Raw genomic sequence first — 23,207 nt, 5'->3', positions numbered from 1 at the left:
GAAAAAGTTTAACAATATTATACTACAGGATGATCATACACTGACAATGGAGACAATTGGTTAAAGCATTTAACTATGAAATCTGTTACCATTCCTACAGACTTACCTGAACTTACAGAAGAGCACAGGATCATAAAAGGAACATATAACAGTGTCTGTAATGATCCAAAATCTGGATTCATAGCGCCAGAATAGGAGATGATAGAATAGACTTTCAGAGTAAAACACAGTTCTTGACACTGAAACAAATGAAGGAAAAGAAAAACCTCTAATTATGTTTACTATAAGTAGACAGAAGTAATAATCTAAGTCCTAATTTTTTTGGTAACTCTACACAGAATCACTTCAGGGGTCTTAATGAGGTAGATTTTCCTACAATATAAACTAATTTATGGAGATTAAATTAAGTATTTTAAAAGCTACCCTAACTCATCACATCATTAAAATTATATTTTGTGCCCAAATAATTTATCTTGATATATTAGTGGTCTTAACTTTCATAATCTCCCAAATTAGTCATAGTTGCACAGGTAATAACTGGACTTGAAATAGATTCAAAATACAAGATTATGATCTTGTTAAAGCTTTGTTAATGATGTTATAAATTAAAGCTTTTAATAATGACCAATAAAATTAACATTATGTTGTCTTTTTGGGGGGTCCATGTTTAATTCTTGTTTTAAACTAAACTAGGGTATGTTTCTAAGGGTGTGTGCAGAAGTGATGAATTCTTAAATTTATCTATCTATTCTCATCTCATTCAATTCCCTTGTGATTAAGAAATCAGTATGTATGGCAAATTACCTGGGTTGGAAAAGGAATATGTTCACCGTGGAATATGTAAAATTACACTGTTTCTTTAATGAAATTTTAGAACTACTCTAAATTTATAAATGGGTATGATATCTGTCCTATACAATAAAAATATTTATACTTGATAAAATAGATTATATACTTCATATAACTTATACTTTATTGTTGGTCCTTTGTTGTACTTGACTTAATCTCCAAATGATATTACTTGGGCAATTTATTAGTTTGAAGAAGATGGAAGAAAGAATTCACTTAAATATTACTTTCTAGAAGTCACAAATATTCCTATGATCCTTGAACCCTCAACAAAATTTTCATTTTACATTAAAAAGTTCCACATAAGGCTAGAAAAGTTGAATTACAGACTTATATTTAGCTCGGATTATTAGGTCTCTGGTAAGTCTTTTTTAGAAATTCTTCAAATGACCTTTTTTACTAAGCAAGAATGGATATTTTTGGTTACACTCAGTTGGCAGAAGGAGCCAGCTGTGCAAGAATTTCTTTAGTTTATTTGAATTCTCACTCATTTCAAGGGTAAATACTGCCACTTCAATAGTAAGGACTCAGAACAAAGTAAACATTCAAATAACTTAACAGGAGATACTTCCCTAAAAGGGTTGGAGGGTGGGGTTCCTTGTCTTCCTTTTGCCAATTCTTTGTTCATTATTTATTTATAAAAAGCAGTGAAACATATATTCAGCATCAACTTTAACCCTAGTATATGTATGAACTACTGAGTTTCATTGTAGCTGTCCTTTAAAAACGGAGGCAATGGAGGGATTTACATGAAATGATGCTGAATGAGATGAGCAGAACCAGAATATTGTACACCCTAACAGCAACTTGGAGGTGATGATCAACCTTGAAGGATGCATCGTTCCATCAGTGCAACCATCAGGGACAATTTGGGGTTGTCTGCAATGGAGAATACCATCTGTATCCAGGGAAAGAACTGTGGAGTTTGAACAAAGACCAAGTACTATTGCCTTTAATTTAGGGAAAAAACCTGATATATCTTATTGTCTGATCTTGCTATCTCATACTTTATGTTTCTTCCTTAAGGATATGATTTCTCTCTCATCATATTCAATTTGGATCAGTGAATACCATGGAAACAATGAGAAGATTGGCAAATTGCCTTCTGTGGGGGTGGGGAGGGAAGTAAAATTAGGGGAAAAAAATTGTAAAACTCAAAATAAAATCTTTATAATTCAAAAATAAAAATAAATGAGGCAGAGTCCCTTATTACCAGGTCATTAGTAGAATCCAGATAACACCCCATAGGAATACCTTTAACAATTCATTTTAAATTTATTCTTTGTAGGTTCTCTGCTTCATTTGTCTATATAGATGACTTTATACAGATATCCCTCTTTGATTTTGGAGACTAAAATAAAATTAAAGTCAGTATATAATAAATTTAATATTTCAAATTTGTGATTATGTTCATGTGGTTACTCCCCACAATGATAATTGATCACAATCCATTCTCTCTCACTCAAACTCTGAGATTCTTCTGTCTACTTGTGACTCTTTGGACAATATGAAGTAAGCACTTACTAAATACTTGATGACTTCCTAACACTTGTCTATGAATGGTTAGTTCAGCCTGACAAGAGTCAATGAAATCAAGGTCAGGGTCATTGCTACCTAAGTCAATCGACTTTGTTATATTCAACAGCCACTGATGATACTCCTTGGGGAAGCAGCACAATATAATCAAAAAGCATGATGAATTTGGAGTCAAAGAACTCAGGGTCAAATTTTACCTCTGAAGTTTGTAAACCATCCAAAACAATATACTTAATATCCCTGGGCCTCAGTTTTCTCATTCATAAAATTAGGAGATTACACCAGATAGCCTCTAAGATCTCTTTTACCTTTAAAATCTATGATTCTAAGCCTAAATATTTATCACTGCTCACCAAGGTGAATTAGATCAGTGCAGGGGTAAATCCATCCACACTACTGAAAAAACAACTGAATAGATCATTCCATGGTAGGTCATTACTCTGGTAGTCAAATATATATATATATAAATATATATATATATATATATATAATCACTATAATTATTAAAAAATTAGCGGAGCTATAAGAATATAGGGAGAATGTGGAAAACAAATTTATAATATGTCACAAAATAATTAATATTTGGATGTAGGGAAAGAGAAGAGGAAGGGAACAAGGAAATATTATCTAACAAAATATTATCTCATTAAAAAATCAATACCACTTTCCTTTTGGAACAACTTGAACATTCAATTCAAAAGAAAACATTTATTAAATACCTGCAAAGACAGAAATTGTACTAGGCATTGGAAAAGGGGGAAGGAAAGAAGAGGAAAAGAGAATAAAGACAAAAATGAGACCAAGTTCAGCTTTCAAGAAGCTCACATTCTTCTGACATGAGGCTTGGTATTAAATTGTTTAGATTTCATAAGAATCAGACTCAGAGAATCTGAGTATTGAAAGAAAACTAAGACCAACCCAAAACTGAACAAGAATCCCATCTACAATATACCCAACAGGTATAATCCAGATTTAAGAGAAAAAATAGCCCTAGACTAAAGAACATTATCAAGTATTATTTTTCTTGTAATACTTTGGTTGAAAATGCTGCATTTAGGGCAGCTAGGTGGCAAAGTGGATAGAGCACTGGCCCTGGAGTCAGGAGGACCTGAGTTCAAATCCAGCCTCAGACACTTAATAATTACCTAGCTGTGTGGCCTTGGGCAAGTCACTTAACTCCATTGCCTTGCAAAAACTAAAAAAATAAAATAAAACTAAAAATGCTGCATTTAATCAGCTATCCTCAAACATAAGAAGAATAGACAAGCTACATCTACAGAGTACTTATTTTTTCTTCCTTCTTTTCTTTTTTTGAATTTGTGACACAATGGAGTTGAGACTTGCCCAAAGTCACATAGCTAGTAAATATCCAGTGTCTAAAGCCAAACTTGAACTCAGGTCCTCCTGATTGCTAGGTTGGTGTTCTATCCATTTTGCCACCTAGCTGCCTCCTCCAACCAACTCCCCAGCAGGTCATTTCTCCCACTAGTCAGTTCTTCCCAGAAGTTTCATTTCTATAAAGGCCCTGACAAGCCAATCCTCATGCTTTGAACTTTGAAACCTTGTCTTCCTCACAATTACCTTTCCAGTCCCACTGTCCCTCCTTCAGCAATTTTATACCCTTTCAGCTCCCCTTTTGTTTTATATTCCTCAATTAGAATGTAAACTGTTTGAAGGCAGGAATTGTCTTTCTTTTTCTTTGTGGGGCAACTAGTTGGGCAGTGGATAGAGCATTGGCCTTGGAATCAGGAGGGCAGGAGTTTGAATCCAGCCTCGGACATTGACATTGACTAGCTGACATCCATGGCCATCTCCAGGTGTCCTGATTTATATTCAGTGCACAGGATCCAGATGACTCCAGAGAAAATTCATGCCCTCATTCAAATCCAATTCACTTGATTGTCAAGGCATCACCTCCCTGATGCTATGGCCTTCCTTGAGAATGAAGGACAAACACCATCATTTGTCTTTGTATCTACATCATTTATAGCACAGTTCCTAAAACAGTGTTAAATAAATGCTTATTTACTGACTTTTTCTTTGTAATATTATAAATGCCTATATCCTCTTACTATGACCCATCAAACAGAAAAGCTATGTCAAGGTCAATAGTACAAGACAACTGCCCTGCTCACACAAACAAAACTTAAGGAAATCATTTCAGACTGTGCCTATCATTTGGGGGGGGGGGCACTGCAAGGCAAATGGGGTTAGGTAACTTGCCTAAGGTCACACAGATAACTAAGTATTAAGTGTCTGAGGCTGAATTTGAACTCAGATCCTTCTGACACCAGGGCTGGTGCTCTATCCACTGCACCACCTAGCTACCCCCCCCAGCACATCATTTTTAAAAGCACATAAACCATTTCTGTCTAAAAGAAAAATAAAATTTAATATTTTAATTTGATCAATTACAAGCACTCTATCAAACCTGGAGGTCAGGAAAAACTAATTCAAATCTTGCCTCAGATATTAACCACCCATCTGACCTTGGGCCAGTCATATAATTTATGTTTGCCTCAGTTTCCTCAACTGTAAAATGGGAAAATAATAGCACCCACCTCACAGGATTGTTGTGAGGACAAAATGAGATATTTGTGAAGGGCTTAGCACAGTGCTGATGGTGGAGTTGTGAACTGATCCAACAATTCCAGAGAGCAATATGAAACTATGTCCAATGAGCAATAAGACTCATCATACCTTTTGACCCAGTAATACCAATCAATACTAGACCTACATCTAGAAGAAATCACAAAAAAATGGAAAAAGTCCCACAAGTTCCAAAATATTCGTAGTAGCTCTTTTTGAAGTGGCAAAGAATTGGAAATTGAAGGGATGCCCATCAATTAAAGACTATCTGAAAAAGTTATGGTAGAATGAATTACAGGAACTGATGCTGAGCTAAGGGAGCAGAACCAAGAGAACATTGTACACATTAACAACATTGTGAGTTGATCAATCTTGATGGATGAAGCTCCTTTCAGCAGTTCAGAGAACTAGAACAACCCTAGGAAACTTGATTTGGACAATGCTATCCACATTCAGAAGAAGAAAAACAAAATAAAAAAAACTGCAGAATCTGAGTATACTACACCAACTTTTTAAAAATTTCTTTTATGTTTTTCATAACTATCTTTTTCCTTAATCCTGATTCCTATTCAGAACATGACTAATCTGTGAACATGTTAAACGCAAATATGTATGTACAATATTCACCAAACTGTTTGCCACTGAGAGGAGCAGGGGTGGAAGGGGAGAATGGAAGGAAATTATATAACTTAAAAATATGCATATGCATGTAGATGAATGCTGAAAATTTTTCACAACATGTAACTGGAAAAATACAATATCAATTGGGGGAGAAAAAGAAAATAGTTTGGGAGTTATAAAAATAAGACACAGATTTAGAACCAGAAAGAACCTTTTGAGATCATGTATGCCAGTGACATCAAATAGAAACAGGGGTCACTAAATTGCCCTTAAGGCTACATATTGACTTAGAAAGCCATACATGTTTATAAATTTATTTTTTTAGTCAATACTTCACCACACTAAAATCAACTAGGAATTACATTTTAATCTGATTTGAACTGTAATTGGAAGTGTTATGGGCTGCCTGACACTTTCTAATCAAGTCCAATTCCCTCCTTTAATAGATGAGGAAAACTAAGATCTAAAAAGAGTGTCTTTTACCCAACCAACATCACAGATGACCAGGAATCAAATCTAGGAACCACGAATATTCTATCCTCATCCTACAATAAACATTTAAGTTGCCTAATATGGGACCTAAACTGTATTGCTAGATTAAGTTTAGAATAATACATGGTTCTTGCTCTAGAGAAGTTTTAAGTAGGCAGAAGTATTCCATGAAATCTGAACTGATTTCCCAAGCCAGAAATGGTCCTTATTTTCTTAGATGTCTCATAAAACTGTGTATCTCTCATGCAGGGATCCAAAAGTCTTAGTGCAGCTTTAAGTTTTAGATGCTTTAAATAAGTTTTAGCAGCTTAAAACTGCATTAAGACTTTGAGGACACCTATAGTCTTTCCTACATTACAATTATTTTAGTTATTTAACATTTGGATTGATGTCACATTATCCTTGCTAAACTATGCCTTAATTACCATTGTATCTCCTCAGGCTTTTAGGAACTTAATAAAGGCATGTTGAATGAATGTTCAGCTCCCCAATGAAGGCCCCTGCAAAGGTAGATGAATGGGTGAAGTAAGAATTCTCAAATCCATAACAAATACCTAGCTTCAGGAGTCAAATATGGATGGGAATTACTACCTGGGAATTCTGTGTGTGTGTGTGTGTGTAGGGGCATTAATGAAAATCTGAGAAGTAAATTTATAAATGCAAAACATAAAATGGTCAACTTTGATTATATAAAAGTAAAAATATTTGGCATAAACAAAACCAATACAACTAAAATTGGAAGGGAAGTGTATAACTGGAGAAAAAAAATCCATTGCAAATTCCTCTCATAAAAATCTCATTTCCAAGATAAATAAAATGAACTAGATTTTGGGCTCCTTAAGGTCAATGGGCTGTCTTTTGCCTCTTTTTTAACCCTACTGCTTAACAGTATCTGGAACATAGTAGGTGCTTAGCAAATGTGTACTGACAGGAAATGATTCAAATTTATAAGAACAAAAACTATTCTCCAGTTAAGAAGTGGTCAAAAGGATATGAACAGGCAATTTTCAAAGGATAAAATGAAAACTATAAATAGCCATATTTAAAAAAAATTCTATAAATCACTAATAATTACAGAACACAAATTAAAACTCAGAAGTTCTACTTCATACCCAGGGGACTACAGGGAAACAACACCATTGGTGGAGCTATGAAATGGTCCTGTTACTGTGAAAAGAAATGTGAAACTATACCTCCCAAATTACTAAATTGTGCATTTCCTTGGACCCAAACTATAACATCACTAGCCTTATATCCCAAAGACATTCAAGAAAGAAGGGATTCTTACAAATAAAAATATTTATAGCAATTCTTTTTGTTATAGGAAGAACTGGAAATGAAAAGAGTATAAACATTTATTGAAAAATGACTGAACAAATTATGGTATATGGATGTAATGGAATATTATTATACTTTAAGAAATGATAGGGGTGGCTAGGTGGCGCAGTTGATAGAGTACCGGCCCTGGAGTCAGGAGTACCTGAGTTCAAATCCAGCCTCAGACACTTAATAATTACCTAGCTGTATGGCCTTGGGCAAGCCACTTAACCCCATTCCCTGCAAAAAACCTTAAAAAAAAAGAAATGATAAAAAGGGGACAGCTAGGTGTTGCAAAGGATAGAGCACTGGCCCTGGAGTCAAGAGGACGTGAGTTCAAATCCAGACCCAGACACTTGGCAATTATCTAGCTGCATGACATTCAGCAAGCCACTTTAACCCCAATGCCTTGCAAAAATTAATTTAAAAAGTTATAAAAAGGACAGTTTCAGAGTAACAAAGGGAGACCATAAACTGATGAAAAGTGAAATAAACAGAAACAGAACAAATTCTATCATAACAACATATAAAGACAATCAATTTTGAAAGACTTGAGAACTCTGATTTAAGGTAATGACCAACCAAGATTCCAGAGGACTGATGACATCTGACAGAGAGGTGATAGATTCAAGATATAGAATGAGACACAATTTTTGGCATGACCAATGTGGAGGTTTGTTTTAAGTATGTTTATTTGCTAATAAGATTTTCTTTCCTTTTGTCTAGTTTCCTCAATAGGGCAAAGGGAAGAAAAGAAAAAGCAATGTTCAAATGAATAAAAGTTCAAAAAATTTTAAAGTAACTTTTGTCCTGAAATTCTGAATGGATGGGTCAACTGAATTTCCTTCAAATCCACTAGTTTGGGTGATTAGGAATGATTTTATAAAAAAAAATAAATCAAGGTGGCAAGAGAAGGCATTTCAAGTTGCATTTCCTTAAGCCTTGTGAAACTCAGAACCTCCAACCACCCTTGACACAAGACCTCTGCTCTTTACTCAGAGACTTTGATGAAATGGGGTAAAAAGTCACTGCTGATAGGTTACACAGCATGGTTTCAATTTGTTCCATGTATATTCACAGAATGATTCCATGTATATTCACAAAAACTGAGCATAGTTTTTAAAAATACATATCAAAAAGCAGTTGATAATTTGTGGAAAAGTTTGAAGGCAACTGATTCAAAACAGTGACTTATAAAACTATATATATTTATAAACTTTTTTATCAATATATTGTTAAAATCAAAATCTAATAAAATATTTTAGTACTTTCCTTTCTTTTACCCAATGCTTTTACCACTGACATAACATGATAGCATCCTATCATAATCTTACATACCTATATTTTCCCTCAGTCTCTTATCATCATCATCATCAAGTTTTTACATAACATTTGAAAGTTTGCAAAGCATTTTACCTAGTTAACTCATTTTGTCATAGAAACTATGAGAGGTAGGTACTATAATTTTCCCCATTTTACAAATAAGAAAAGTGAGATGGAGAAATTAAGTGATTTGTTCAAGGTCATACAGCAATTTTGTCAGAGGCTAGGTTTGAACTTAAGTCTTCCTGATTCCAATTTCCAGTTCTATCTGCTATACCATCTAATTGCCTCCCTAGACCACCAGTGTTATTATTGTTAAGTCATTTCAGTCATCACCAACTCTTCATGACACTATTTGGGATTTTCTTGGCAAAGATATTTCTCTAGCTTATTTTACAGATGAGGAAACTGAGGCAAACATAGTAAAGTGACTTGCTCAGATTTTAAATCAGGTCTTCCTGACTCTAGGCCTGGCAACTATCTTTTTTTACCACCTAGTGGCAGTAGATTAGCAATAGTAACAAATTGATAAATCCTCACCCTCCAATACTAAATGCAGCCTATGAATATCCAAAATATAGGACAAATTATGATTATAATAACCTAGTTCACTGGAACCAAGAGAAATATATTTGATTATCTACTTTATGTAAGGGAACAGATCCTTTGATCCCTCTTTTAGCCTTTCACTCAAAATTAGCAGTCATTATATAATTATATAGCTTCAATACATTTTTGTGTAATTCTGAGAGTGATAAAGAAAAAAGCTGGAGAAGGTTTTTAAAGCTTTCATTACGCTCACAGGTACTGAGAAGTGGAGCACTACCCTTTATGCACCTACAAGAAACAAGAAGGACAGCTAGTAATATAACCCCTGATCCATCACTCCTAAGTATACTTACCCTACTAAGTTAAAATTTTTTAGACAAAGCCACTACACCAGTTGATATATTTAAGTTATAGTCTTCTTCCAAGCATTCACTTATCTAGATAAAAGGCAATGTACTGGTTTCTAATGCAGTGTAATGGTTAACTGGTGGACCAGGAAGTTAGGAAAAGCTGGATTCAAGGTCTCCCACCTATACACATTGTCTATGTGACTAAGGGTGTCTTTCCACACATCTTCCAACAACTTTCTAAAAGCTTACAAGCCAGGGCACCTAGATGATGCAGTAGATAGAGAACTGGTCCTGGAGTCAGGAGGACTTGAGTTCAAATTCAGAATCAGACAATAATTACCTAGCTGTGTGACCTTGGGCAAGTCACTTAATCCCATTGCCTTAATTTTAAAAACATTAAAATTTACAAGGCTACTCATTAGGTGCTTATCTGAATTGGTAGAAGAAGTTTTCCCACAAAAGGAGTTTTGCATAACAATGAAATAAAATGTTCAATTTTCTTTAAATTTGTGTAGTGTTAGAATCTTACATTGAAAGAATAAAAGAGAACTTTAGTCTTGACTTGGAATTAGAAGAGAAATACTACCCTAAACCTTACTTAACTTGCTATTTAGGTTGTGAACCTCATTTTTATAACCTCTTTCCACAATTCTGTCAGAGAAAAGCCTTTGGGAAAAGTTTTTCCTAAATCTCTAGATTTAATTCCTTTGGTTTTGAAGCAATTTCTTTGCTTTCACAAGGGATGATCACTGCTCTCTTTTTGAATCATTAACCCTTCCTTTCATTTCTTTTAGATGTAAGAAACAAGCAGGATTAATTTATAAACACAAACCATCTCTGGTGCAATATAATTCTTCAACATGAATTTTTTTAATTGAATTAATTTCCATTTAAAGAACAAAAGAATGTTGAAAATTATCTTTGAATGTAATTGGAGGGGCGGCTAGGTGGTGTAGTGGATAAAGCACCAGCCCCGGGAGTCAGGAGTACCTGGGTTCAAATCTGATCTCAGACATTTACTAATTGCCTAGCTGTGTGGCCTTGGGCAAGTCACTTAACCCCGTTTGCCTTGCAAAAAAAAAACTGAATGTAATTGGAGGAAAAAATAAAATAATAAAGAAAAATACCCAGAAGATATAATTGAGATAGAAGAATCAATTCCCTACTTAAAAAGCACAATGACATCTGAACAAAGGAATATAATTTATTTTGACATATACTCTAAGAAGGAAATTTCTTCAATAACTTAAAAAAAATTCTATTACCAGGTAATATCACAATGCCATTTGTAACTCTCTAAAACTATAAGGCTCTGACTTGTATTGATAGAGAACATTTCTTCATCCAGAAGTTTCCTATACCAGTCAAATCCCAGGTTGAGATCCTACCTCTAAGAATTCCTTAATAAATTAGTTAATATCTTGATAACCAGTTGACTACTATCTCTATACTTTGAAGTCTTCTACTAGCCTAAATAAAACAGAATGACTTCAATCTTTCAACACTTAGGGCCCAAATCTATGTTACTTTCCTTCTGGGATCCTCCTACTCCCTCTTCCCAATTCCAAATAAGTAGTTTTCATGCACTGGGTAATGAAACCCAACTATAGTGTCTTCTGTACTACACCACATTCTCCTCAAATGTTTGTCTTAGTGACAGAATTTCTAATTATGGTTCAAGGTCCTGGACCCAAACTCCAATTTCACATTCCTTGAGATTAAGCACTGGAATTAATCAGTAATGAACAATTCTTTGAGAAATCTCTACATATACAGAGTCTTAGAATTTTTTTTGTCAAATTATATGATTCTTACTTTTAAAATATTCTTTGCTCCCTCTATTGTCACTTCCATATTTTCCTTCTACCATCATCACTTAGCAACCCCTCTATTTAAAAAGGTTTTGTTATTAAAATTTATCATCTAATTCAGAGCCTGATGACCATTATTATCTCCTGAACTCCCAGAACATTCTCTTTCCTTCTTCAATGAGTTCCTTGTCTGGCTCGAATAAAAGTCTATTAATTTGGGGGCGGCTAGGTGGCGAAGTGGATAGAGCACCGGCCCTATCGGTCTCAGACACTTAATTACCTAGCTGTGTGGCCTTGGGCAAACCACTTAACTCCACTTGCCTTGCAAAAAAACCCTAAAAAAAAGCCTCTGGGATTTGCATGAACTGATGCTGAGTGAGATGAGCAGAACCAGAAAAACACTGTATACCCTAACAGCAACATGGGAGTGATGATCAACCTTGAAGGACTCACTCATTGCATCAGTGCAACAATCAGGAGCAATTTTGGGCTGTCTGCAAAGGAGAGTGCCATTAGTATCCAGATAAGGAGCTGTGGAGTTTGAACAAAGTTCAAGGACTATTCCCTTTAATTTAGAAAAAAACAGATATCTTATTGTCTGATCTTGTTACCTCTTAGAATTCTTGTCTCTTCTCTAAGGATATGATTTCTCTCTCATCACACCCAATTTGGATCAAGGTACAACATGGAAATAAAGACTGACAGATTGCTTTCTGGGGGGGGGGGGGTAGGGGTAGGGAAGTAAGATGGGGGGGAAATTGTAAAACTCAAATAATATCTTTAATAAAAATTAATTTAAAACAAAGTCTCTTGGGGCAGCTAGGTGGCACAGTGGATAAAGCACTGGCCCTGGAGTCAGGAGTACCTGGGTTCAAATCCAGTCTCAGACACTTAATAATTACCTAGCTGTGTGGCCTTGGGCAAGCCATTTAACCCCATTTGCCTTGCAAAAACCTAAAAAAAAAAGTCTCTTAAATTCCATTCATGCTAGAAAACTTCAATATACTGCTGCCTCAACGTTAAAATTATCTCCCCCAAAACCCTAATTTCCAAGTTCTTCAACCTATTCAATTCTCATGGCCTCTCTATTCCATCTCAGTTAAAAGGTAGTCATAACCTTGATTTACCTACAGGTATTCTTTACCTCTGATTGGGGGGCTGGAGGCAGAACCAAAAAAAAAAAAAAACCTCCCAAACCTCCCTTTATAAAGGGATCAGAAATTTTTCAGACATTTCTCCATTTCCCACCAAATGTCCTGCTTGGTTTTAAGTCCATGAACATCATGCTTTGCTCAGAATAAGCTCATCACTAGAAATCCTATCTTCTTGAAGACTGCTTCAAGTTTGACACACACACATCACTGTCTCAGTACCTTCAGCTGTTTCTCCCCTTTGACTGGAAAGCCGAAGGATAGGACAAAAATGCTCCTCCCAAAGCCTTCCTTTTTAAAGGGTTCAGAATTTTCTAAGTCATCTTTCCACTGCCCATCAGCTTACTCTTCCTGGTTTCAATTTCTTGAACATCAAGTCTAGCCTGACTACCATCTAGTAACTCTCAACCCCACCCCACCCCCAGCTTCCTTTTGTTAACTTACCCCCATATTATAAGCTCCTTGAAGGCAAGGATTGTCTTCTTTATTATTTTGATTCCTAGAAACTTAGCATTATGCCAAACACTTAACTTTACTATTATTGACTAATATACTACTTTTATCATTCTACTTTTTCCTATGCCTTTCAATCACTAAGATTTTCACCATTACTTTCAATTCCCTCCAGCCCTCATGTTTTTTTCAGAGGACATCTTTCCACTGCTTAAACTGTCCTCCCTCGCCTATCTTGACCTATTGATAATAAGTTCAACTATACTCTACACCCAAAATCTTTGTATCCTTTTCCCATCACCTTGCCAAATTAAACCTAAGTTACTTCCATCATCCACTTCCTTTGACTTTATGTGTTGCTGAATGGGGGGGGCACCCCATAAAACAATGCTTCCTGTACTAGAGTTCCAGTTAAGAATACCAAATGAAAAACAAATAAGTTAAAAAAAATAATGCCAAATGATAAAAATGTTTTTAAGTTGATAACATCAAAATATATTGATCTCACATTTTATAGCTTTATTTCTCCTTTAAGGTATATTTTCTTCTAAATACAATTTATTTAGCTAATGAAAAATCATTACCTACCTACAGAAAATTCCCAAGTGAAGTTCTACAATATCCAAAAAAGCATTTATTACACTACTGTGTAAAGTAGTGGTGACAAACTCAAATGGAAGGTCAGGAATTCCTGTCGCTCACATATTGACTTAGAAAACCCACATATTAATATTACCTAAATTCCATTTTTATTTATTTTGTTAAATGTTTCTCAATTACATTTTAATCTGGTTCTTTACTTGGTAGAGTTGTGGGACAGGTCTTTGGCAGCTCAGGTATGAAGAACTATGCTATGCAGAATTCCATTATAAATCCTCCCCTCAAAAATGCTTACAATCAAGTAAAGGAAATAAAGTGTATACTTTATATAGAAATGGCTAAAGCATAAGGAAATATAGAAGTGCTATCTATATATATGTAGTATAACCTGCTACCAAAATTTAAGGGAAAAAATCACTTTCAGTTATAAGAGGGCAGGAAAAGGACAGGATAGAAGTGTTTATATAGATATGGATAAAAGTATATAGAGGAAAAGATTATAGATGATGTGTTATTCAAGCTTGGTCTCAAAGAATGGGCAGGGAGGCGGCTAGGTGGTGCAGTGGATAGAGCACTGGCCTTGGAGTCAGGAGTACCTGAGTTCAAATCCAGCCTCAGGCACTTAATAATTACCTAGCCGTTTGGCCTTGGGCAAGCCACTTAACCCTTAAGCCTTGCAAAAACTAAAAAAAAAAAAAAAAAAAAAAAAAAAAGAATGAGCAGGATTTTGACACACACAGGAAAGCAAGTCTACCTAAGGAAAAGTTAAAGCAAAGACACAGATATTAAAGCATAAAGTATGTTTGGAGAATGCCATGTATTCTAATTTGTCTAAAGCATGGGTGTACTTGTAAAGAGAGGAGTAAGAGAAAATAAGGTTTGAGGAAAGCTGAGGGTAGATTGTAGAAGGGTTTTAAATAGCAGACTAAGGAGTTTGAACTTTTAGTCAATAGATAATGGTGAACAATAATTCACCTCACCTGTGAGGTCCCCTCCAATTCTTATCTGCTATATGATTTTTTTTTAATTAAGAGGAATTAAGTAAATAATGTTCTGCTTTCAGAATGGCTTATCTTGTCTGGTATGACATGCAGGAGGCATTGCACTGGGAGAAAAGACTAAAGGAAGACAGATCAGTTACATTACAAGAATAGTCTAGGCGAACCTCTTCTCTCATTTTTATGATGGCATAAATGATCTCATGGGGAAATATAGGAGGAGCCTTCCTAGATGCTACCATTTCCACCGTTCTTGTCCTGTTGATAAATTAGAGTAGTTTGGATAATAAACAAAATCCACTAGCTTCTACCAGAAAAGCTAGAAAAATTTTAGGAGCAACCATGATAGAAGACATGCATAAGAATGCAATGAACTTCCAGTAACCTAACCTTTTGCCATACTAATGACAACACTCATTTCTTCTTCACTACAAACTCCTCTTAAAAACATCAAAATAGAAAAGTTCAATCAATATAACAGAATGTTATGAAATATAGTTTTCAACAAAAGAATAGTTATACTAATATGTCTATGCCTTTTAGAATAATTAAAAATTGCAAATGACTACACTCTAGATAGAATAAGACAGAGAATGATTCTTAAATAATTAAGTCAATAAATACAAACTTTAAAGAAAGAAAAGCCATGGCCAAACTTGGTTTAGATTTTCTTTTTAATTAAATGCATTGGGAATAGCAAACAATGGCTGCCAATTATCTTTTTAGTTAAATTCTGAATCAGAGGTCTTTTTTCTTTGATTAATCAAGTAGTACCACTCCTTATTCTATATTAATTTTCCATTTGTTGATATATATTTTAATAACTTTGAAGTTATTCTATATGCTATGTACCTCCTAATAAATTATACAGTAAATTCCCTATGAAAATTTAATGTCTTCTTCTACAAATCTAGTTTATAAATAAAACTAGCTTTCTTCATGTGTAATAAAGTTTTTCGTGGTTCCCTTGTTTGGCATAAATAAGTATTTAGTTTCATAGAAGATATTGTAGCAAGGCAATTTTTAAGACATAATCTAGCTATAACAAAATTATGAAAAATTCAAATAAATAAATATAAATAAAAATTCAAAGACCTGTGATATAAAAATGAACAAAGCTGAACCAAGAGAACAATATACATAATTTCTATAAATATATACATAATAAGCATTTTAAATGGCAGCAAAACAGACTGGCAATATTGATACTAACTTGGAAAGTATCCTAGGTAAGATTATATCCATTGGAATCATTTTTATGATTAACAGTTTAAAGAGATTATACATTTGTGGGGTATACATTGTGAGTACAATGGGATTTTGTACAATATGACAAATAAAACTTATTGATTAAAAAAGGAAGAAAGTTATCTAAAGGAAGAACTCACTAATGAGAAAATTTTAAGCATAAAGCAATTTATTTTTCATTTGCTTTTCATAATCCAAGTACAGTTACTCACTTGAAAAATGTGCAAGGCCTTCAAGACCACAAACAATGGTCCAGGGATGAAAAAAAAAACATTCGGAATTTATTTAAGTGAACTGAGAAATATCATTAAATTTCACACCCAGACACCTTTAAAAGGTCCTAGAGTCTAGGGTTGTAAGAGAAAGTAATCAGACACATTCCTTTAGCTGTTGACTCCTCCATGATCACCAGAGCCTTTGATCAGTGACTGTCTTCATACTGCCCATATGGGGTCTGGCAAAATGAGAGTAACAGCTGGTATCCATCCTTCCCTGATTTTATTGGGAATGGATTAGGAGAGGGAGGAATGAGCAGACCAGTAGCAAAAGATATACTGCCTAATAGTAAAGTGCTAACATCTAAGAGTTATTCTTAGTTCTTTTAGAAACTAAGAAATCCTTTAAAATAGTCAAACAATTGACATTGATGTATTCCTTGGCATGCCACACAATTCAGTTAGTGGAAAACACCAATCAATCTTATAAAAGTAGAGCTGTTGGATATAAAGTATGCCCTCCACAGCCCACTGTCAATAATTCAATAACCTCCCTTCCCAGAACTCAGATCCCTATCAATTTAAAGGGCAGCTTTTGAAATCACTTCTCAAGTACTTACTTTTAAAAACACTTAATGATCTCTCAATCATTCACCTCAACCTTTAAAGAAAAAGTAGTACCTATAGGCTTCAATGCCCTTCCCCCAACTTCTCATGGGTCTCAATCGAGTCAACCAAGCATACAAACTGATCCTGTGACCAGCAAAAGCATTTCCTTTCACTGTGGAGAGCCAAAAGCAGGGGAAGAAAATGGAAGTGACTTGGAATTATGGCACCAAAAAGGCCAGACAAGCAAGGAAATAATCAACTCCACATGAGCCACTTCAACCCCATCCCAATGAAAAGGGCCTAAGACTAACCCCAGGAAAGGTCATTGGGATCAAGGGTCACAAGCAGAAAAAGGCGACAGTGACTGGCTGCCGGCTGCAATCAGAATCAATGTGTTCCTAATTACACATAGAGAGAGGTATGAGATCCGAGTTAGGGTTTATTCACTGCAATAGTACATTTAAAAAAAAAAAGTCAAGTGTTCTTGTTGTATTTTTCCAAATAGGCACTAAACTGAGTATTTCTTCCTGTCTCTAAAGCCTAGGAAACCAAGAACTCTGAAGAGATAAGACAATTCTGGCATCCATAGTATGCTATATACAAAGCTTTGCTTAAATGTATTAAGAGGTAGAATTATGGATAGAGAAATTATGAAAAAGGATTTAAGGAGATTATTTTTAAAAGACAAAATATGGCAAGCATAAAGGGGATTACTTTTCGAATAGTATGCAACTTCAACACTTACTGCAAATCCAGCACTTTACAAAGATAGATTTGCAAACTTGTCTTTGCCGATTGGCTTCATAGGGAAAGATGATAACTACAAAACTCAAACACTAAAAAGCCTGATTTTCAATCTCACAAATAAATTCTTAGGATATCTAAAACAAAAGGAGAACTGATGGGAAGAACAGATAAAGACTACAAATCTCAACTGTATTATTAAGGGACAGGCGATAGGAATGAGCCCACAGTTTGTTATCATAACTTAATAATATTTTAGCACTACTAATTATTCCAGAAATATAGCTTTTTCTTGGCAAGTAAGCTATTGGGATTAAGAAATAGAGAAAGATAAATAATTAAGAAATAGAGAAAGATAAACACTTAAAAAAGATATATTTCTATGAAGTACACTCTGGTAAACAATGATAGTAGAGAAATATCAGCAAAAATAAGTAATTTCTAGAAAAGATATGAATATTTCTGAAACTTTACATATCAAGCACATTCTATTACAAACCCCGCTTTAGTGATGAACTACAATTCTGCAATATATTTATATGAAAGTCAAACCTAAACTAAAAAGAAAACTTCGCTTACTGACAAAACACATGAACTTTAGCCAACTTTAACCAACATGAATATTGGAAAATTGTCACAAAGTCCTTGTATTTGTCTCTTGAGTTGTTTTCCTGAGACCTGGAAACAGACATACTATTCTAACATAAGCTTTAAGATGCGTGTGGCTACATAAAATGATTCAATAAAACTACATTCCTTGTGTAACTCTGCTTTGTTCCGTTTGTGATGGGAATTGAATCAGAAGTTGCATGGTCAATTGTGTCACACTATCTTGGAGCAGCTGCTGTACAGCATTGATAGGACTCTGAAAACAGACCTGACATGTAAACCAATCATTTATTATTATCATGCAACAGTAACTCTAAACAACTACTACAGATTGGTAAATCCAAAAGAACAATCTGCACCAAAGAAAATCTATCAGAATTAAACAGTAAAATACTACCAATAAAATCTGCTACCTTATGCTGTGGTAAGCACAAAATAACCAGAAAAAAGAAAATTAAATCAAATGTCCTTTAGGAAAACAAAAATATAGAATCCAAGTAGCAATCCAAATTGGAGACATCCACATATGAGGTCATATCAAATTTCCTATATGGTTGTGACTCCTAGATCCAATGAAGATGCTATTTATTATTATAATAAAAATCACCTACAAAGTATAATTCATATCACCATAACACTGAAAGACAAAACAGACTATAAAAGCTAAAGTAGTAAAGTCTGAGGTGAGGCAAGGGAGCAATGAGCAAGATGGAAAAAAAAATACACATTTTTGAATGTGCAATTTTGGTTTCATTTATTTTTATTGCATATTATATTAAATCTTGAATTCAGAAAATATGCACATAGATTAGAAGTCATACAACTTTGATGTTAATTTTAGATTGATAAGATATATGTAGGATTGCTCCTAAGTTAATGGTCAAATGATATATGAACAAAAAGAAGAGTCTCAGTTTTTTTACATTAAACCTACATAAGGTCCTTCTGGATGGTTTCATAGTCAAATGAAAAAAATACTGTTGATAATCAAAGGACATGTATTCAGATTACTATTTCTAATACTTATGAGTTCTGTGATGTTGGGCATGTCACTTAAAACTTTACTGTAGTAGGGTTTTCAGCTTCCTCATCTGTAAAAGGAGGGGATTAGACTAGATTGCCAAGGAAACTCCTAGTTTTAACTGTGATTATCTGATTTTGAATTACATGCAAATGCAATAATTTTGTTTTTGTTGTTCTTGCTCTAGAAAATCTCAACTGTGACAGACTGAATTATTTTATATTTCAGATAATTTGAAGCACAATAAATTATCTTTAATCTTTTTTCCTGGAAAATTTCTAGTGATACAAGTTAATTATTATTATTATTAAGGGGCAGTTTTAAGTCTTGGCTAGAAGAAGAGAATTCTTAAAGTCCTTTCCAGTCTTGGAATTCCATGTTAAATATTAAAAACATGCTAAAAGTAAGGGAAAAAAACACTGAAAAGCTTGTCCACACCTATGATGCTATGGTTTTTCATCATATTGACATGCTGTTCCAAGATGATAAACTAATGGGGAGGAAGGAGAGGAAATTACTATTAAAAAAAAAGTACATTTCCACCCTATAAATCCAGCAAAACAAGATAGAACAGCATTTGGACAAAGTTTTTATTGTAGAAGAGTACAAAGGAAGAACTGCTAAGTTTTCTTTATATCAAGTTTAAATGAATGACCACTGCTCCTAATTCTACTTCTGTAATCAAGAAGAACAAGTCCAGTTTCTTTTCCATATGACTCCCCTTTAAATACCAATCTTTCTTTTCTCTAGGTTAAACTTATGTAATTCCTTTGGCCAAACCTCATGTGACATGCATTTGAGGTCCTTAACTATCCTGTTTACTATCTTTTGGTTATTTCAGTTTATCAATATCAGTTTGGTACACATTGGACACATAGTGTATCCAAGACTTAATACAACTCTCCAGATGTAGTCTTTTTTTTTTTTAGGTTTTTCCAAGGCAATGGGGTTAAGTGGCTTGCCCAAGGCCACACATAGCTAGGTAATTATTAAGTGTCTGAGGCTGGATTTGAACCCAGGTCCTCCTGCCTCCAAAGCCGGTGCTCTATCCACTGCGCCACCTAGTCACCCCCAGATGTAGTCTTACTAGGAGGGACAAGGTCAGTGAGACTACAACCTTCTTGGAAACTACTTCTCTTAATGTAGCTAATATCACATCAGTCTTCTGGACTGTCATATTACACTGTTGATATAAGGGTTTGATGTCCATTATACTGTTTTATAGCCTTTTGTTGGTTGTTCATGACCCCATTTGGAGATTTTCTAAGCAAAGTTACTAGAGTTGGGTGGCTAGGTGGCGCAGTGGATAGAGCACCGGCTTTGGAGGCAGGAGGACCTGGGTTCAAATCCAGCCTCAGACACTTAATAATTACCTAGCTATGTGTGGCCTTGGGCAAGCCACTTAACCCATTTGCCTTGCGAAAACCTTAAAAAAAAAGTTACTAGAGTGATTTGCCAGTTTCTTTTTCAGTTCATTTTACAGATGAGAAACTGAGGCAAATAGAATTAAGTAGCTTATCCAGGGCTACACAGCTAGTAAGCTGAGCCCTCCTGATTCCAGGACTAGCATTCAATCCACTGCACCACCTAGTTGCCCATCTCGGGTTTGTGATTTATATGAACATAACTCTAAGATTTTATATTTATTCACTAATTAAATGTAATCTTATTGAATTCATTCTAATATTCTAGCCTGCAAAGATCTTTTTAAATCCTAAATCTGCTATCCAATGTGTTAGTTATCCATCTTGGTTTTGTATCATTTCCAAACCAGATATTCATGCCAATTATGCCTTATCTAAGTCACTATTTTTTTTAACAGTATAAGGCCAAGGTCCCTGGGATTTTCCATTGCAGATTTTCTTCCATGTTCTCTTGAAAGGTGGTGAATGCCCTTTCTTTGGAAGCTTTTAAACAGAAGCTAGAGGGAATCCTTTGTCAAACATGTTATAAAATTCTTGGATATTTCTTTGGTGTATGGTTTGGACTAAATGGTCACCAAAGTCCTTGTCAAGTCTCAGATTCTATGATTAAGTGAACTTAACATCAAACACAAAATTTGTGTAGTTTAGTCCACATTTATGAATCCATCTAGCTGAACTTTTGTCTAGCCATATCCTATATTCAGCAAACTTTTACTAAACTCTCTACTAAAATAAAACAATATTTACAATATGTCCTTGATTAGACTTGTCTAATAACCCCTTTCAAAAAGGAAATAAGTTTAGCATGGCATGACCACTTTTGAAGAAAAGATGCTAGCTTGTCTTGATCATTATTTTTTCCATTTATCAAAAGTTGTTGTAAAAATAATTAATCAACCTTCAGTCAACCTAGTATAATAAAACCCTCTGAAGTTAGCCACGTTGATCCTTGAACAATGCCTATAAATAGAAAAGATCCTTATTACAACTGAATGGGTGTTGATGAACAGTATTTTACCACAGGTTAACTATAATCTTGATTTCAAGAAAAAAAATGCCCACATATAATGAAGCTCTGCAAAAGGAGAATCCATTGGACTATACATCACCATAGCACCAAATCAAGTAACAATACTTGAAATGAGAACATGCAACATTCATCTTAATATAACACAGCCTAAAAACAAAGATATCAATTCTGTCTCCTTCACTTCAGTAATATAAAGGAGTCATATCATCAGTATACTTCATCAAAGTCTTCTAAGTTGAAATCACAAGATCTGAATTCACATCTCCCCTCTAATATTTGCCAGCCATATGGCATAGAAAAGTCAAAGATGAACTTCTATAAATATTTTGAGGTGTGTGTATGTGTATGTGTGTTTGTGTGTGTGTGTGTGTCCTTTTTCTTTTTCTTTGAACTAATTGGGAGACAGACCAATTAGTGGAATTGTTGAGTCAAAGGGAAGGCAGCTTAATAGCCCTACAAATTGTACTCCAGAATGGTTGGACCAGTCTACAACTCCACTAATGGTGCTTTAACGTACTAAAAGAAGAAATTTTAAAGAACATCATGGGCCAAATGACAATTGAAAGCTATTTCCTCAGATTCACTGTGTTAATCTATACCTTCTCTGATTACAACAGTTTTTGCTAATGCTTTGAAACAATTTCATAAAAATAAAATATTGAAGGAAAAGCAATGGAATTTATAACATAATGCTAAATTTACTTTACTTAGGGTAGCTATGTGGTATAAGGAATAGAGAGAGCACTGGCCTTGGAGTCAGGAAGACAGGAGTTTGAATTTGACCTCAAATATTTGACACTTATTAGCTGTGTGACCTTGGGCAAGTCACTTAATTCTGACTGCCTTGCATACAGGGCCATTTCCAGCTGTCATGATTCTTATCTGGCCACTGGACCCAGATGGCTCTGGAGCAGAAAATGAGACTGGTGACTTAATGCAGCAGTCCCTCACTCAAATCCAATTCATATGCTTGTCATAGTATCACTTCCCTGATGTCATGGTCTGCTTTAAAAACAAAGGACAAACATCATCACATCAAATTTACTTTAAACACACTAAGTAAATTAATTAAAGAGTAATAAGCTTAACAAAATATCAGTCCCAATTTCATTATCATTTGACCTTTTAAATGGTTTACTGTGCCATAATAAATAAAACACCAGTATAAAAAGCAAAAGTCATTGACTGTAAAGAATTTTTAAAACTAGGAATAGATTCTTTATTATCTTCTCCAAGAATATTTTTAAGAAATGAAAATATTCTTGATTTAAAAATACAGAGAAAGAGAGCATAAGCACAAGGATTATTACTTTTAAAATCAATCCAGTCTTTACTTCTTTTCAACTCTGGATCTAGTTCATCATCTATCTATGCTGTCTACCCTAGATATACATACTCTTGGATAAATTCTACAGGATGTTAAAAAGTTGAACTCAAAATTCATCTTGTTATTCTTTCCTATATTGATGAATAGTCCAAACTTTTTTGAGTGGTTACAGATCTCTTCTGGGAGACTCCGAAATGTCTTGGAGCTTTATGCAATCAACATAATGTAATCAATAAATAGATGCAACTTTAAGATTTAACCTTCCAAGGGGTTTCTTCCTCAACTAGGACTTTGTGCTGGATCTCTTGCATCACAGAGATGAATACTTTTGGCAAGTATAA

The 23,207-nt window shown here is 34.5% G+C and overlaps 1 protein-coding gene across 6 annotated transcripts in view; it reads right to left on the bottom strand.

The window, feature by feature from the left end:
• Positions 1-23,207, bottom strand: part of CDON (cell adhesion associated, oncogene regulated) — a 120,352-nt gene that overhangs the window by 59,499 nt on the left and 37,646 nt on the right. For 4 of the 6 annotated variants that reach the window (XM_074216380.1, XM_074216379.1, XM_074216381.1 and 1 more), the window contains exon 2: positions 107-239. In XM_074216380.1, the coding sequence (XP_074072481.1) occupies positions 107-182 (76 nt within the window). In that variant the 5' untranslated portion in view covers positions 183-239. Of the gene's footprint in view, positions 1-106; positions 2,850-23,207 lie in introns of those variants that run through there. The other 2 variants (XM_074216383.1, XM_074216384.1) reach the window with 2 other exon arrangements.

The sequence above is a fragment of the Macrotis lagotis genome, chromosome 1 (assembly GCF_037893015.1).
Source record: "Macrotis lagotis isolate mMagLag1 chromosome 1, bilby.v1.9.chrom.fasta, whole genome shotgun sequence".
Classification (NCBI taxonomy): Eukaryota; Metazoa; Chordata; class Mammalia; order Peramelemorphia; family Peramelidae; genus Macrotis; species Macrotis lagotis.
Note: the sequence above shows the minus strand (reverse complement) of the source record. Positions and strands in the feature narration are given on the sequence as shown.